We start from the raw sequence: 13,266 nt of genomic DNA on the forward strand, positions 1-13,266 counted from the left end.
GTCACGTTGTGAGCGCCGACGGAGTTCGACCCGACCCCGACAAGACAGCCGCCGTCGCCAATTTTCCTACTCCGACTGACAAGAAAGCTGTCCAGCGTTTTCTGGGTCTCTGTGCATATTACCGACGGTTTATTGCGGACTTCGCAAAGATTGCAGAGCCGTTGACGCGCCTCACCAGGAGCAACACCTCCTTCGTTTGGACAATAGACCAAGAGACGGCTTTCTCTTCGCTCCGCCAACGCCTTCAGACATCTCCCGTTCTTGCACACTTCGACGAAGAGGCCGACACCGAGATCCACACCGACGCCAGCAATATCGGTCTTGGAGCTGTCCTTGTCCAACACCAAGAGGGCATTGAGAGAGTTATAGCCTATGCTAGCCGTACTCTCTCCCGCGCCGAACGCAATTACTCTACGTCAGAGAAGGAATGCCTTGCTGTCGTATGGGCCACCATGAAATTTCGCCCTTACCTTTACGGCCGCGCATTCAAAGTCGTAACCGACCACCACTGCCTATGCTGGCTGGCTAATTTGCGAGACCCGTCTGGACGATTGGCCCGCTGGAGTTTACGGCTCCAAGAATTCGACATTACCATCGTATATAAGTCGGGCCGTAAACACGAAGACGCCGACACGCTGTCGCGTGCACCACTCGACTCTTCCGGTCCCGAAATCGACGACGACAGCGGTTTCCTCGGTATACTTAATGCATCGGACATAATAGCCCGGCAGCGGGCTGACACGGACCTCCGACCGCTGATTGACAACCTTGAAGGTCACGCCATGCCTCTACCACGACACTTCGCTCGACGTCTCGGCTCTTTCTGTTTGCGCGAAGGTATCTTATACAAGAAGAACTCGAGAGGCCAAGAAAGAGCTTACCTTCTGGTACTTCCGGCCGATCTTCGCGCCGACATTTTATTGGCATGCCACGACGAGCCCACTTCAGGCCATCTGGGTTTTTCCCGGACGCTCGCCAGGATACGCAACATGTACTTCTGGCCCGGACTCTCGGACGATGTCCAAAGGTACGTAAAAAGCTGCCGTGAATGCCAGCGCCGGAAGACGCCACCGCTTAAGCCGGCGGGTTTTCTCAAGCCCGTTACTACACCCCGCTCTCCGTTCGATCAAATAGGAATGGACCTTCTCGGTCCTTTTCCGTTGTCACTCTTAGGAAACAAGTGGATCATAGTCGCTACTGACTATTTGACTCGCTACGCCGAGACCAAGGCGATACCCTGTGCCACAGCTTCAGAGGTCGCCGACTTTTTCATGCAAAACATCGTCTTGCGGCACGGAGCCCCTTCGTGCGTTATTACCGACAGAGGCACAGCGTTTACAGCGCAGCTAATCGACCATATATTTACGTTGAGCTGCACTAGCCATCGCAAGACCACAGCTTATCATCCGCAGAGCAATGGGCTAACCGAACGCTTAAACAAGACCATTGCGGACATGCTGTCAATGTACGTAGACGTTCAGCACAAAACTTGGGATGAGGTGCTACCGTACGTCACATTTGCGTACAACACGGCCCTCCAGGAGACTACACGCTTTACTCCCTTTCGTCTTGTATATGGACGTGAAGTCCAGAGCATGCTTGACGCGATGCTACCATGCCTCGATGACGACCAACTCGCACCCGATGTTCATGAAATTGCCCAACGCGCTGAAGAAGCCCGTCAGCTTGCCCGCGTACACATCGGCCAGCAGCAGGGCACTGATGCGCGCCGTTACAACCTTCGACACCGACAGGTCGACTACAATCCCGGTGAACAAGTTTGGGTGTGGACACTTGTCCGCCGCCAGGGCTTGTCCGAGAAACTACTCTGCCGGTACTTTGGCCCCTATAAAGTGCTACGGCGTATCAGTGATGTTACCTATGAAGTGGTTCCCGACGGTGCCGCGCAACCGAGACGTCGACAGCCCAACAGCTCTGACATTGTGCACGTTGTGCGGCTTAAGCCGTACTATGCCCGATAACGGCTTAGCGGCCCTCCGTTGTGACTCTGTGTGTGCTCCGTTTTCCTCGCGTCCTTCTCTGTTTCCCTTCTGAACCTTAGCGCGCCTACGCTGCTGGCGGCACCACTGCGATGCCCTTCTTTTTCGGAGGGGGGAATAATGCCACCTAGTGTTGCCAGGTGGCGCAAGCTGTCCGCGAAGACGATGAGGTTGCGATCGTGCTATCGCGGATCGGCCGCCATTACCGTCTCCTCTTGCCAACTCCAGCTGTTGAAGCGTCTCTCCGTGAGAACTCCGTGACAATATATATATATATATATATATATATATATATATATATATATATATATATATATATATATATATATATATATATATATATATATATATATATATATATATATATATATATATATATATATATACACATGGGTTTCTGCATGTTAAACCAGGTGTGAGTTGCGCTCTGTCCGGTTCTCTTCCATTGTGTGTCTGGGGTTTTGGCGCTTTTCAGTTACAATGATCAATTACCAACAAGCCCAACAAGGAGTTCTCTTCAGCTAAAAATATTGGTTCCACCTCTAGCCACCATATTGGACCGAGATGTCATCACTGGCACGCTGCGGTGGTTTCTACAATGCTATTGTAGATGGCGCTGCAAGTCTCATTGCAGATGTGCTGTTTTCTATTTGCTGCCACAAACTGCGCTGTGATCTCAGCGTGGTAGCAGAACCCCTACTTAATTATGAAACGTGATGAGTAAGAGTTAACGCTCTTAAATTTGTATGATAATGTTATGAAAATATTGAAAATAATGGTTCTTTTTTTCTGACGTGCAACAAAGTTTTTCATTTAGCCTGTTTCCATCGATCGCATCGAGCAGTTAAGGCTGACTGCCATAGAAAACATTATAATAGGGAACGCTTTTGACGGTAGTAAAAATGCTAATAGCAAAAAAATTTTCAACACTGCCGTGGGGTGGTCGGCGGATAATATACTGTTATACTGAAATTTTATATTATATGAAAAAATGCTGTTCATAAACTATTTCCTGCTAAATATACTTTTGTACAGAATTGTTGGGTTTGACTTGTACTGCAGAAAGCCGTTAAGCTGAGGTTCACCGCATTTATGAAAAATGCGACCGCTTCTTTATTCTAAGTTAATTAGTGGCGCTGGCCAATAGGTAGTGAAGTACCCAGACAATCTTTTAGACTAGACGCACTATTGCCGACCGTTCATCAAACAGGTACAGTGTATGTGTACACTTGTGAATTATGCAATTTCTCCTCTATTCTAGGTTAGAGATGCTAAATTTCAAGAATTTTTGAAACGTCGCTAAAAAAACCTTCCTTTCCGAGTTTTTTTTTTCAGAAATACCAAATTTTAGAATAAAACGAGATGGTATTTCATTCAGCACATTATCATTATAACTCGGGAACAGGTAAATATTTATATTTTTATACAAACGCAAAGACCCTGCAAAGCCTTTTTTTCAGGAAAATAGGATGACATATTGCTTACAGCACCATCGACGCAAAGCATTGCGTCAGTCTGACTCGTCGCTACTGGGTAAGAAAATGATTCCTTGAGTGTCTGTTTCCGCGCTGAGGTTCGAGTACACGTATTCAAGTTTTTGCACAAGCTTTCCGACAAGGCAACTGCCCAGCTTCATATGCACATTACAAAACTTTGACCAGTTTTTTTTTTTTCACTTGACGCAGACGAGCCGTTGACGTCAGAGTTTGGTTGCTACATAGACCCTGCCACCTTGTAGATGGCTCCGGACGTTTGGGAGCCTTCCAAAGAGCCCATTTAGACCAAATTTTACAGTGCGTAGTGAGGTTATATTGTGCAGGTAACGCTGGAAATTTTAGCCTTTTTTTTTCTTCTGGTGGGCAGTGAAAAAAAATGAATAAAACTTTTTCCCCAAATTTTTCGGTACTTTTTTCAGGCGCTCAGGTCTGTAGTCTAGGTTCATCAGCTTTACCTGCCATTGGATCGTGAAATACGCAGACACACCTTTAGAGGAGGCTCAGTAGTACTACTGGCCGGTCGTCGAATTCATCAAATATGCATAGCTCGTGAAATACGCATTCACCCCCCTCGGCCGAAGTTAAATGCCCTTTCCGGTCGGTTGTCAGACCTGTATGAATGTATCCCGGCAGGCTCCTCCATCCGATGGTAGGTTGATGCTCTCGATGGTGATCTTGAGCGGCATTCGGTCGGAGCTGACCCTCCAGCGACAGAGCACTTCCGCGTCTAGGACGTCGCTGTCCTGAAGCACTCCCGACGCCTCGGTGATGTTGCCACCGCACACTGCGCCGAATGAGCGGAAGGAGTGAGTCAGATTAATTCAGATAATGGCAGGCAATGGAAGCTTCTCACCCTGCACCAGTGAACCCATAGCGCGAATTCAATGGCATTCGTCCTAGTATCTGCTTAGTGACAAAGCTTCGTCAGGGGGACAAAAGCGTGAGCAACTTCTGTGCCGGCAAATTCAAGAAACCTCCACTGAAGCCATAACTGGTCCGCCATCCGCTATGAAGGTAATTGAAGGAGGAATTGGCTCTAGCGTCTTAGGTTTATGGGGGTTTAACGTCCCTAAGCGGCCTTGGCTATGAGGGGCATCGTAGTGCAGGGCTCCGGAAACTTCGACCACGTGGCGTTCTTTAACGTGCAGTGAGAACGGATAGTACACGGGCATCTAGAATTTAACCTTCATTGAGATTCGACCACCGCGGCTGGGATCGAACCCGCGTTTTTCGGGTTAGCAGCCGAGCGCCGCAACCGCTCTGCCCCCGCGGCGGCCTGCTAGCGTCTGTGCCGCTGGGAGTTATAGGAAGTTCCACCCCCCTGGCTTCCTGGTCACCGATGAGAAGGCACGGCCTGTGATCGTTCGGATTTTCGTTCTCTTGGCAGATGATAAAAGGAATTATTACGCGACAGCGGAGGACACTAGAACGCAATGCACGAGAGGCTACTATAAAGAGAGCGACAGGAAATCTGAGCGCGGAGGGCTGAAGCAGATTCAAGAATGATTCCGCTAAGTTTTTTTGAAGTTAGTTGAAGAAGCAAGCGGTCTTTATATGAAAAAAAAATTAAATGTGGTCATCATTGGCACCCGTACTCTATTTTGGTGACAATTTCCTCGACTAGTAGGGAAATTACGCGCTACATTTCGCCAAGTTAAATATCCTCACGTCTTCCCTCAGTTAAGGATGCCACGCGCTTGTTTTGATAATTTCTTTGAGATCTCGTTCAACCCCGTCCATCTGCAAACAGTAGGAATGAATGGATGAATGGAAACAACTTTTATTAGACGAAAAAAATCTTTCAGGGTGGCACCCTACAGGCCCAGAAGTCCACGGGCTTGAGCTTCGCATAAAGCCCGATCCACCCAGCCATTTCTGGCCAGCGGGCTGAGCGGTCCGTAAAGAAGCCTCTCAGGAAGAATGAGTGCGATTGGGGATTGGGGGTACTGCATGCCTGTGGGGAAGGACATTCCGAAAAGTAGTGGAAAATTATGGATCCGGGCAAGCCACAGGTGTTACAATGAGGAGGGAAGCTGGGGTGAAAGCATGAGAGACGACAGGGTGAAATAAAAGAGCCAGTCTGTAATTGTCGCCATGCCGCGCTGAATAAGGGCGACAAAGTACTGTGGGGTGGTGGCAATGTCATGCGGCTGAGTTTGTAGAATGTGGGGATTTGATGATATGTATAAAGGGCCGATGGGGCCTCTTGCGCTGGGTTCGGTGCCGGATCGTTCGGGGTACGGGAGGAGAGTTCTCGGGCAAGCGCATGAACGCGCTCATTACCGGGCATCGAGGCATGCCCAGTGATCCACGACAGATTAACCGTTCCGTCGAGAGAGGTGACTGTGTTAAGAATAGTGGCGTCACCACGCTTTTTAGGTATCGGCGGTATGCGGCCTGGGAACCTAAGAAAATTTCGGTTATGTTTTTATCAATCGTGGAGTGGGCCAGCGCAAGTGCGATGGCGGCTCCTTCCGCCTCTGCAGGCGAGTTAGTTCGGATAGTGGCGGGAGCCCCCAATGTGCCGTCTTCATAGGCTGCGACTGCCGTGAAAAATCCTGATTTACTATTTTCTGCCGCGTTGACATGAAGAATATCGTAGCGTTTGCTGTATATTTTGAGGTAATAGATCGCTGGAGCTTGCCGCCTACCCTGATGGAGGCTAGCGCTCATATGGCGCGGTAGGGGCTTCTGATATATGTCTTACTGCGTGCGCAGAGAAATCATATAAGGTGTAGGAGTTATTGGGGTGGGAAAGGGTGGATTCAGAGAAAGCTGTCGCCTTAGGTGTTGTCCTGTTTACATGCAACTCAGGCGAACTAATTGGTTGGTACGTTGAGCCTCTATTAATTCGATCACAATATTTTGGGTACCAATGGCCAGGGACTGTGCCCAGCTGGAGACAGTCGTCAAGCTCCTGTACTTTTTTCTTGTGAAAGAAAGGAAGAGAGAAAGAGGTGCCGTAGTGGAGGTCTCCGGAATAGTTTCGGGCACCTGGGAATCTTTAACCTGCACTGACATCGTACAGCACACGGGCGCTTATCAAGTCGCAGAAACGGTGACTGGTCTATAAAAAAATGGGTTTTGAGCAAAGGAAAGGAGCAGTAACTGTATTACTTTCGGTGTATACCTAAATCGCGCTCTGGGGGAAGACATAAAGGAGGGAGTGAAAGAAGGAAGGGGGAAAGAGGCCCTAGAGTTCACAGCAGCATGATAAATTTTTGCACTGCCCCGAGAGACAAGTTGGCGTAAACGCTTCCGAAACGGCAGGAATTCATGGTCCTTCCTAGCGTCATCGCTAACCGTCGTCGCCTATGCGAAAGGTGGTTTGTAAACTCCTCCGTCATTGCTTGTCTCGTACATTCGTGACGCGTGACTACAGAGATCACCCACTAGTCAGCAATCAGAAAATTTTTTGCCCCAATTGGAGACAGTGCAATAGTCAGAAATACGCATCCCACCTGGATCAAGATAAAAGCGAGACTTCATTTCGAGGTCATTCTTCTGATGGTTTGAGGTAACGTAAGAGCAACTAGTTAAGGCTGTCTCTGCGAGCACAGTGACACAATATCTGCACTTGGTCACAAAAGAATTTCAGTGAGCACTATACCCCGAGAAAAAGGATGGACACTCATGTGTCCATATCCAAACCGATATCCTTCAACCACGCGGTGAACTGCCGCTTCAGACGGCGAAACACAACCTTGTGTTTAGCCGCAGGCTTAGTGGCACCGGTATTATTGGAACACCTGGCTGCCAGATCTTATCTCATGGCCCTGCTCTTTCCCCACCTGAGTTGACCCTCGCCGAAAATCCCTTGCCGGTGACGTCGGGCCGGCCAGTTTCGTCCGTCCAGAAGCGGACCACCATGAACCTCGTCGAGCTGGCCATGGGTGCCGGCAGATCCGTCTTCGCCGCGATCTGCCCGCAAACGCTACCCAGTGTGCGCTGCTCTGATCTCGCTGTCGGGTCCACTGCGCAAGAAACAAGCAGGAAGTTGGAAAAGGTGGACATGCTTTCGCGGTGTCTCCCTTGAGTGTTATCTTTCTGGACGCACAGCAGTGGGTCAGTGATTTCGGCAAGACGCCGATGTGGCCTCAGGGAGCTATAGCGCCTCAGGTGCAAGTGATAGCGGGCTGTGCATAGCGACTCGCACGCAGCGTCTCTCACAGCACTCCACCATTGAAATTCCCCCGGAACTGTGTTTAAACCTTGCTCAGCCTGAATGTATTAGAGCTACTTTCCAAGACCTTCCCACCAGTGCGTATACCACAGCTTGATTGGGTGTTGCGCTATGCATACTTATAGTTAAAAATAAAAAAGCCAAGAAATTTTGCGGGCATTTCAATCTACATCCTAACGAGCTAACCACAAAGAAATCCAGACTTCTTGTATGATAAATTGGTTACATTGCCATTTCAGCTATATTAAGTGCGCTTGTATAACTATCACGACTTCAAAAATCCAAAAGTGATATGCATATCAATATAGTAGCTTTGAAAGCCTTACCGAGGAAAAAACGCGACAATGATCGGCCATTGGCAGGAGTGAAGTGATGTCTCCAGACAGGATAATTCCCATTGGCTTTAGGAAAGTGACGAAAGGCATCAACAGCTTCTAATGCTATCACATAGTGAACCCAAGATGTTACTGGGTGCGCCTGTGAATTTTCTCAGTATTCATTGGACTTGTTCACCTCAATGAGCTTTTAATGCTCTCGGCGTTCTGGAATATAATCGAGGCATCAGCTATGAAAACTTACCAGAAAGCGCTGCCACTTTATACTGACATATACATGAATATAGTTCGAAATCGCTTAGGTTACGATGTCTTTATAGGGTAACGTAGTGCACTAGATCAAATCTCTGTCGTTTCCGTGTTGGCATACCAAAGCCAAATCATCTGTTAATGGAATCCAGTTGCATAACTGTTCGACAGCACAGCACGGTCTTTTGCGTATTGAATTAAAGATGAGCTAATATTGCGATGCACTAATGTAAAGTAACGTTCAACAGTCTCGCAAGGAAAGAGCAGGTCAGAGTTGGTAGCGAGGTGCTTAAAGAGGTAAGGGAATACGTCTACTTAGAGACGTAGTTATCGCTGATCCGGATAACGAGAGAGAAATAACTAGAATAAGAATAGGGTGGAGCGCATATTGCAGGATCTCTCACATCGTGAATGGCAGTTTCCCATTATCCCCCAAGCGAAAAATATACAACAGCTGTATCTAACCGGTACTCGCCTAAAGGGCAGAAATATGGAGGCTAACAAAAAGGGTTTCGTATGAAGTTAATGACTACGCAGCGCGCTATGGAAAGAAAAATTATAGGTGGAATGTTAAGAGACCGAAGTGGGCAGAGTGCGTGAGGAAACAAACGCGTGTTAATTACATCCTAGTCGAAATGAGGAGAAAGAAATGGACCTTGGCAAGGCATACAATGCGAAGGCATGATAACTGCTGGTCCTTAAGGATAAAGGAGTGCATTCCAAGAGAAGGCAAGCGCGGCAGATGGCGGTAGAAAGTTAGCTAGGCGGATGAGATTAACAAGTGTTCGGGGATACAATGGCCGCAACTAGCACAGGACAGCAACAGCATTATGTGTATGTGTACACACAGTCAAGCCCATATGCATCGAATCCGAAAGAGATCGCGAAATAGTTCGATATATTGATAATTTAATGAAAAAAAGAAAATACACAAGCTTATGTGTAACCTGGAAGCAAGAATACATTGCACCGACGCTAGCGACGCAATTCTTGTAGCGACATGCCGCCTGCTGGCATTCGGGCAGCCCATCTCTCACTGTGATTCAGCTTCGCACCGAAGCCGCAGAGGGCAGTGCTCTGGAACTGGCCACTGCCTATTATAAGATGCCTAATGCCGTCACGCGCGCACTTAAATAGAATAACGTCATTGATATTAATGTACGGTTGGTTTCCGCGTCGCCTTCGGCAGAAAAGCTAGGGCCACGACTAGGCTTTACCTAGGTTGCCTCATGACACTTGTGTGGCGGTGAAAATGAGTACAAGAGATTGAAGCCTACACTCAAGCGCATCCCGCGTTCACCTCATCACGCAGCTGCACTGCACTAGCGCTGCCAGCTGGGGCCCAAGGCCGAGCAGCCAACCCGTAATCGAGCGTGAACAGAGGTCGAAAAGGGCCGTTAGGAGAAGAGCCATGTGCAGGGCCGCGGCGTGCGTTCCGATATATTAAACGTCCGGCGAATTTGGATTGAAAAATACTGCAGAAATTTCCTATATCACACAGGATTTTCAAGCGGATAATCATTGAGCTCGATATAGCCAATAGTTCGAAATATCCGGGTTTAATATATTCAGGTAAACTTTCGCTAACAGTTTGCGCATCCTCCGTGTTATGCGTTGATGCGTTGTTTCACACTTTGTGTCGAAGTTTCCAAAAGCACATCATTGCAAGCCAATTCTAAGAAAGGACTGACCCTTTTCCTCCTTTCGGAAGTACAGGTGCGAGCGCTTTGAAAAACAACACTAAGATCGCAGTAAAGAGCAAACTTAATTTTACTTCCGGGCCACTAAACTGTTTAAAAAAAGTGTATCCTTCTGGATCATATACTAACCGTGGTGAACAGCGCGAAGCACAGGGACAAGGGAGACACAACGGTACAGGCGCTGACTTGTATCTGAAAGTTTGTTAGGTGGAAAGGAATCGAAGACACAAAAACGTTTTTCCGCGCATACCCAATCGTCTTACACTCACACACGCGCGTAAACACATACGCACGCATGTCAATGACAACTGAAGCGATATGCCGGCAGAAATACCTGATTTCCTTTCATGCACCAAAATGGAACCTTACTCACACATTGGTCGTCGAACTTCGCGACGTGAAAGGCTTCCACAGTTTCACGAGAGACCTTACCGCGGTGCTTGAAAACAATACGCGTGTCTTGGAATCTTGGTGAGCACTCTTCACCTCATATCCTAGACAATGTTCCACCGGTTCCGACAGGTATCCATTTTTCATGCACATATCGTGTTCTCGTAAATGCACATTCAAACACCGGCCGTAAACACAGTCCTAAATACATTCAAACACACCCTGTTGCAAGACAACGGAATGATGCAACGAGATGTACGTGGGCCAAACCGGCCAGTGCTTGAATGTGCGTTCACGAGAACACGATAGGTAAACAGAAAATGGTTATGGGCCAACACTGGTGTAACATTGCCGAAGATGTGAGGTTAAGAAGGACAGTTCACCAAGATTCGAAGACACGGGTATTGTTTTCAAGCACCACGGTAAGGTGTATCGTGAAATTGTGGAAGCCTTTCACATCTTGAAGTTAGGCGACCGATGTGTGAGTAATCCTTCTATTTTGAATAATAATAATAATTGGTTTTTGGGGAAAGGAAATGGCGCAATATCTGTCTCATATATCGTTGGATCCCTGAACCGCGCCGTAAGGGAAGGGTTAAAGGAGGGAGTGAAAGAAGAAAGGAAGAAGGAGGAGCCGTAGTGGAGGGCTCCGGAATAATTTCGACCACCTGGGGATCTTTAACGTGCACTGACATCGCACAGCACACGGGCGCCTTAGCCTTTTTCCTCCATAAAAACGCAGCCGCCGCGGTCGGGTTCGAACCCGGGAACTCCGGATCAGTAGTCGAGCGCCCTATCCACTGAGCCACCGCGGCGGGGTTCTATTTTCTGCATGAAAAGGAAATCAGGTGTATCTCTGCCAGCATATCGTTCGAGTTGTTATTGCCATGCGTGGTTATGTGTTCTAGCTCGCGTTTGTGTGAGTGTATGACGCCTGCGTATGCGCGGAAAAAACGTTGTTGTTTCTTCAATCCCTTTCCACCTAATAAACTTTCAGTTGCGAGTTAGCGCCTGTCCTGTGGTCCTGTTGTGTCTCCCTTGTCCCTGCGCTTCGGGCTGTTTACCACCGTCAGCATGCCAAACCGACTTGTCTAGCTTGCCATTCTTACTCGAGGATCATAGATCCGGGGAGCAATTGCTGGCATCATGCGCATGTTTGTTTGAAATCTTTATTTAGCTCAGTATACGATTTCATAGGTTTTACTCATAAAGCAAAGAATCAGACTGGACATGCTTCAAGCTTCATACGGGATTCCACGGTGTTCTTGACAGGGCACGACGAGGGAACATGATCCATTCCAGGGAATCTCGGAGCGGCGAAAGCGAGCTAGAGAGCTGGGACGAGTGCAGTTAACGCGTCCTTTAGTATTTTCGTAAAATGTCCTCCGTTTTAACTCTGATACTAAAGGTACTCTTAAAAAGTTTCAGAACAGTTCAATAAATACCCGGCCTCTCTTTTCTCTCTCTACTATGGCTATTCTAACGTGCTAACCACAAATAGAAGGTCGTGGGTCAGCTGTTCATGTATGCCTTGAAATAGTAATCGTAGGAAAGAGACTTGCCTCTAGAGCGCATATTAAAATTACCTTGCCTCCGAGATCCATTTATAAATGGATCATCAGCAACTCAAGTTCGTCATCGACGATCACGTTTGACTCCTGACGCCGTCCTTATGTCTGCCAGTGACGCAATGCTCCGTAGCTGCGCCTTCGATAGATAAGAAGTATTAAACCACCGAATGTACCCGATTTCAGTATTACAATAAGGACCGAGGAGGAAAAGAAAAGGATGGCGGAAGGAATTCAGTACTCAAAAAGGAAGCTTATTCTTGCTTTGTTGGCTGTCCTGCCTTACTAAAACTTCTTTCGATGCTTCATGGACAGTGCATAGAGAGTCTATAGGCAGTCTACAGACTGCCTGTTTAAATTATTTGGAGGGAGCTACTATGAAGTAAAAATATTTAGTGCGGACATACCGTCGTAAACTTTGACGTAGTCGTAGAAGCAGTTCTCCATGGTTTCCCAGCTCCGGAGGTCGACCACGTCGAAAGTGATCTTGGCACAACGCATTGTCGGCGCCACTAAAGACCAGGTGCAGTTGAGGTGATCGGTGTACTTTTCAGGATACCCCGGTGAGGTGATGTTGATCACGGAGGACGCGTTGGCCAGTTCAACTTGGAAATTGCACGCGGAACCTGTCGGGGTGAATAAACGCAGACCAATTCCATTTTAAACAATGAAATACACAACGTCGATTAACGATTTTTAATGAAGCAGCACATTAGATGTGTAGATGGCTTGACATCTACAACAATAGTAAAAGGTAACTTTTTTCTCCCCCCCCCCCCCCTCTCTCAGTGGGACACTAAAGCGAGATGGCACTTCACCTCTTTGCGGAGAAAGCAGACGTGACTATAGTGCCGAGACATGTGCTTCGTTTCGCACTCGTCAATGTTCTGTTTATGAATTAATGTGGACCTGCACTATCATTTTGCTTATTTTTGGATGCGCGTTACATTACTCGCATGTTTTTTCAAAGCTCTCGGCATGCCGGCTCCTCTTGCGTGGTGCATCTGTGGCGCGTGCATGTGGACTCATTGAGCTATTGCTACGTCGGAGCTGCGGTCGACAAGGAAATGATGCATGCAATCCATTTATCAGATAACGCGAGACAGTTCGTTTGTTAAACTGACATCGTGAAAACGAGAATAAGGGTTTAAAAACTGTCACGGAGATCAGAATAGCCCGTCAACGCGTGCTATTCTTAGCGTGCGCAGCACCACAGCACGCTACCAGATTCTGTGCGCAAATCAACTGAAAATTTGCGAAATAATGATTTATTTCTGAAGCTGATAACGGTTATTATCGAAGCAGGAGATGCGCGATCCACTGTTGATTGGCCGCAGTTCCCATA

The 13,266-nt window shown here is 47.7% G+C and overlaps 1 protein-coding gene across 1 annotated transcript in view; it reads right to left on the bottom strand.

The window, feature by feature from the left end:
- Nucleotides 1-13,266, bottom strand: part of LOC144093912 (cubilin-like) — a 245,887-nt gene that overhangs the window by 117,878 nt on the left and 114,743 nt on the right. The window contains exons 39-41 of the mRNA XM_077627662.1: nt 12,329-12,547; nt 7,288-7,470; nt 4,108-4,280 (exon numbers count right to left, since the gene is read on the bottom strand). Of these exons, the coding sequence (XP_077483788.1) occupies nt 4,108-4,280; nt 7,288-7,470; nt 12,329-12,547 (575 nt within the window). The remainder of the gene's footprint in view (nt 1-4,107; nt 4,281-7,287; nt 7,471-12,328; nt 12,548-13,266) is intronic.

Source organism: Amblyomma americanum, chromosome 6 (genome assembly GCF_052857255.1).
Source record: "Amblyomma americanum isolate KBUSLIRL-KWMA chromosome 6, ASM5285725v1, whole genome shotgun sequence".
NCBI lineage: Eukaryota > Metazoa > Arthropoda > Arachnida > Ixodida > Ixodidae > Amblyomma > Amblyomma americanum.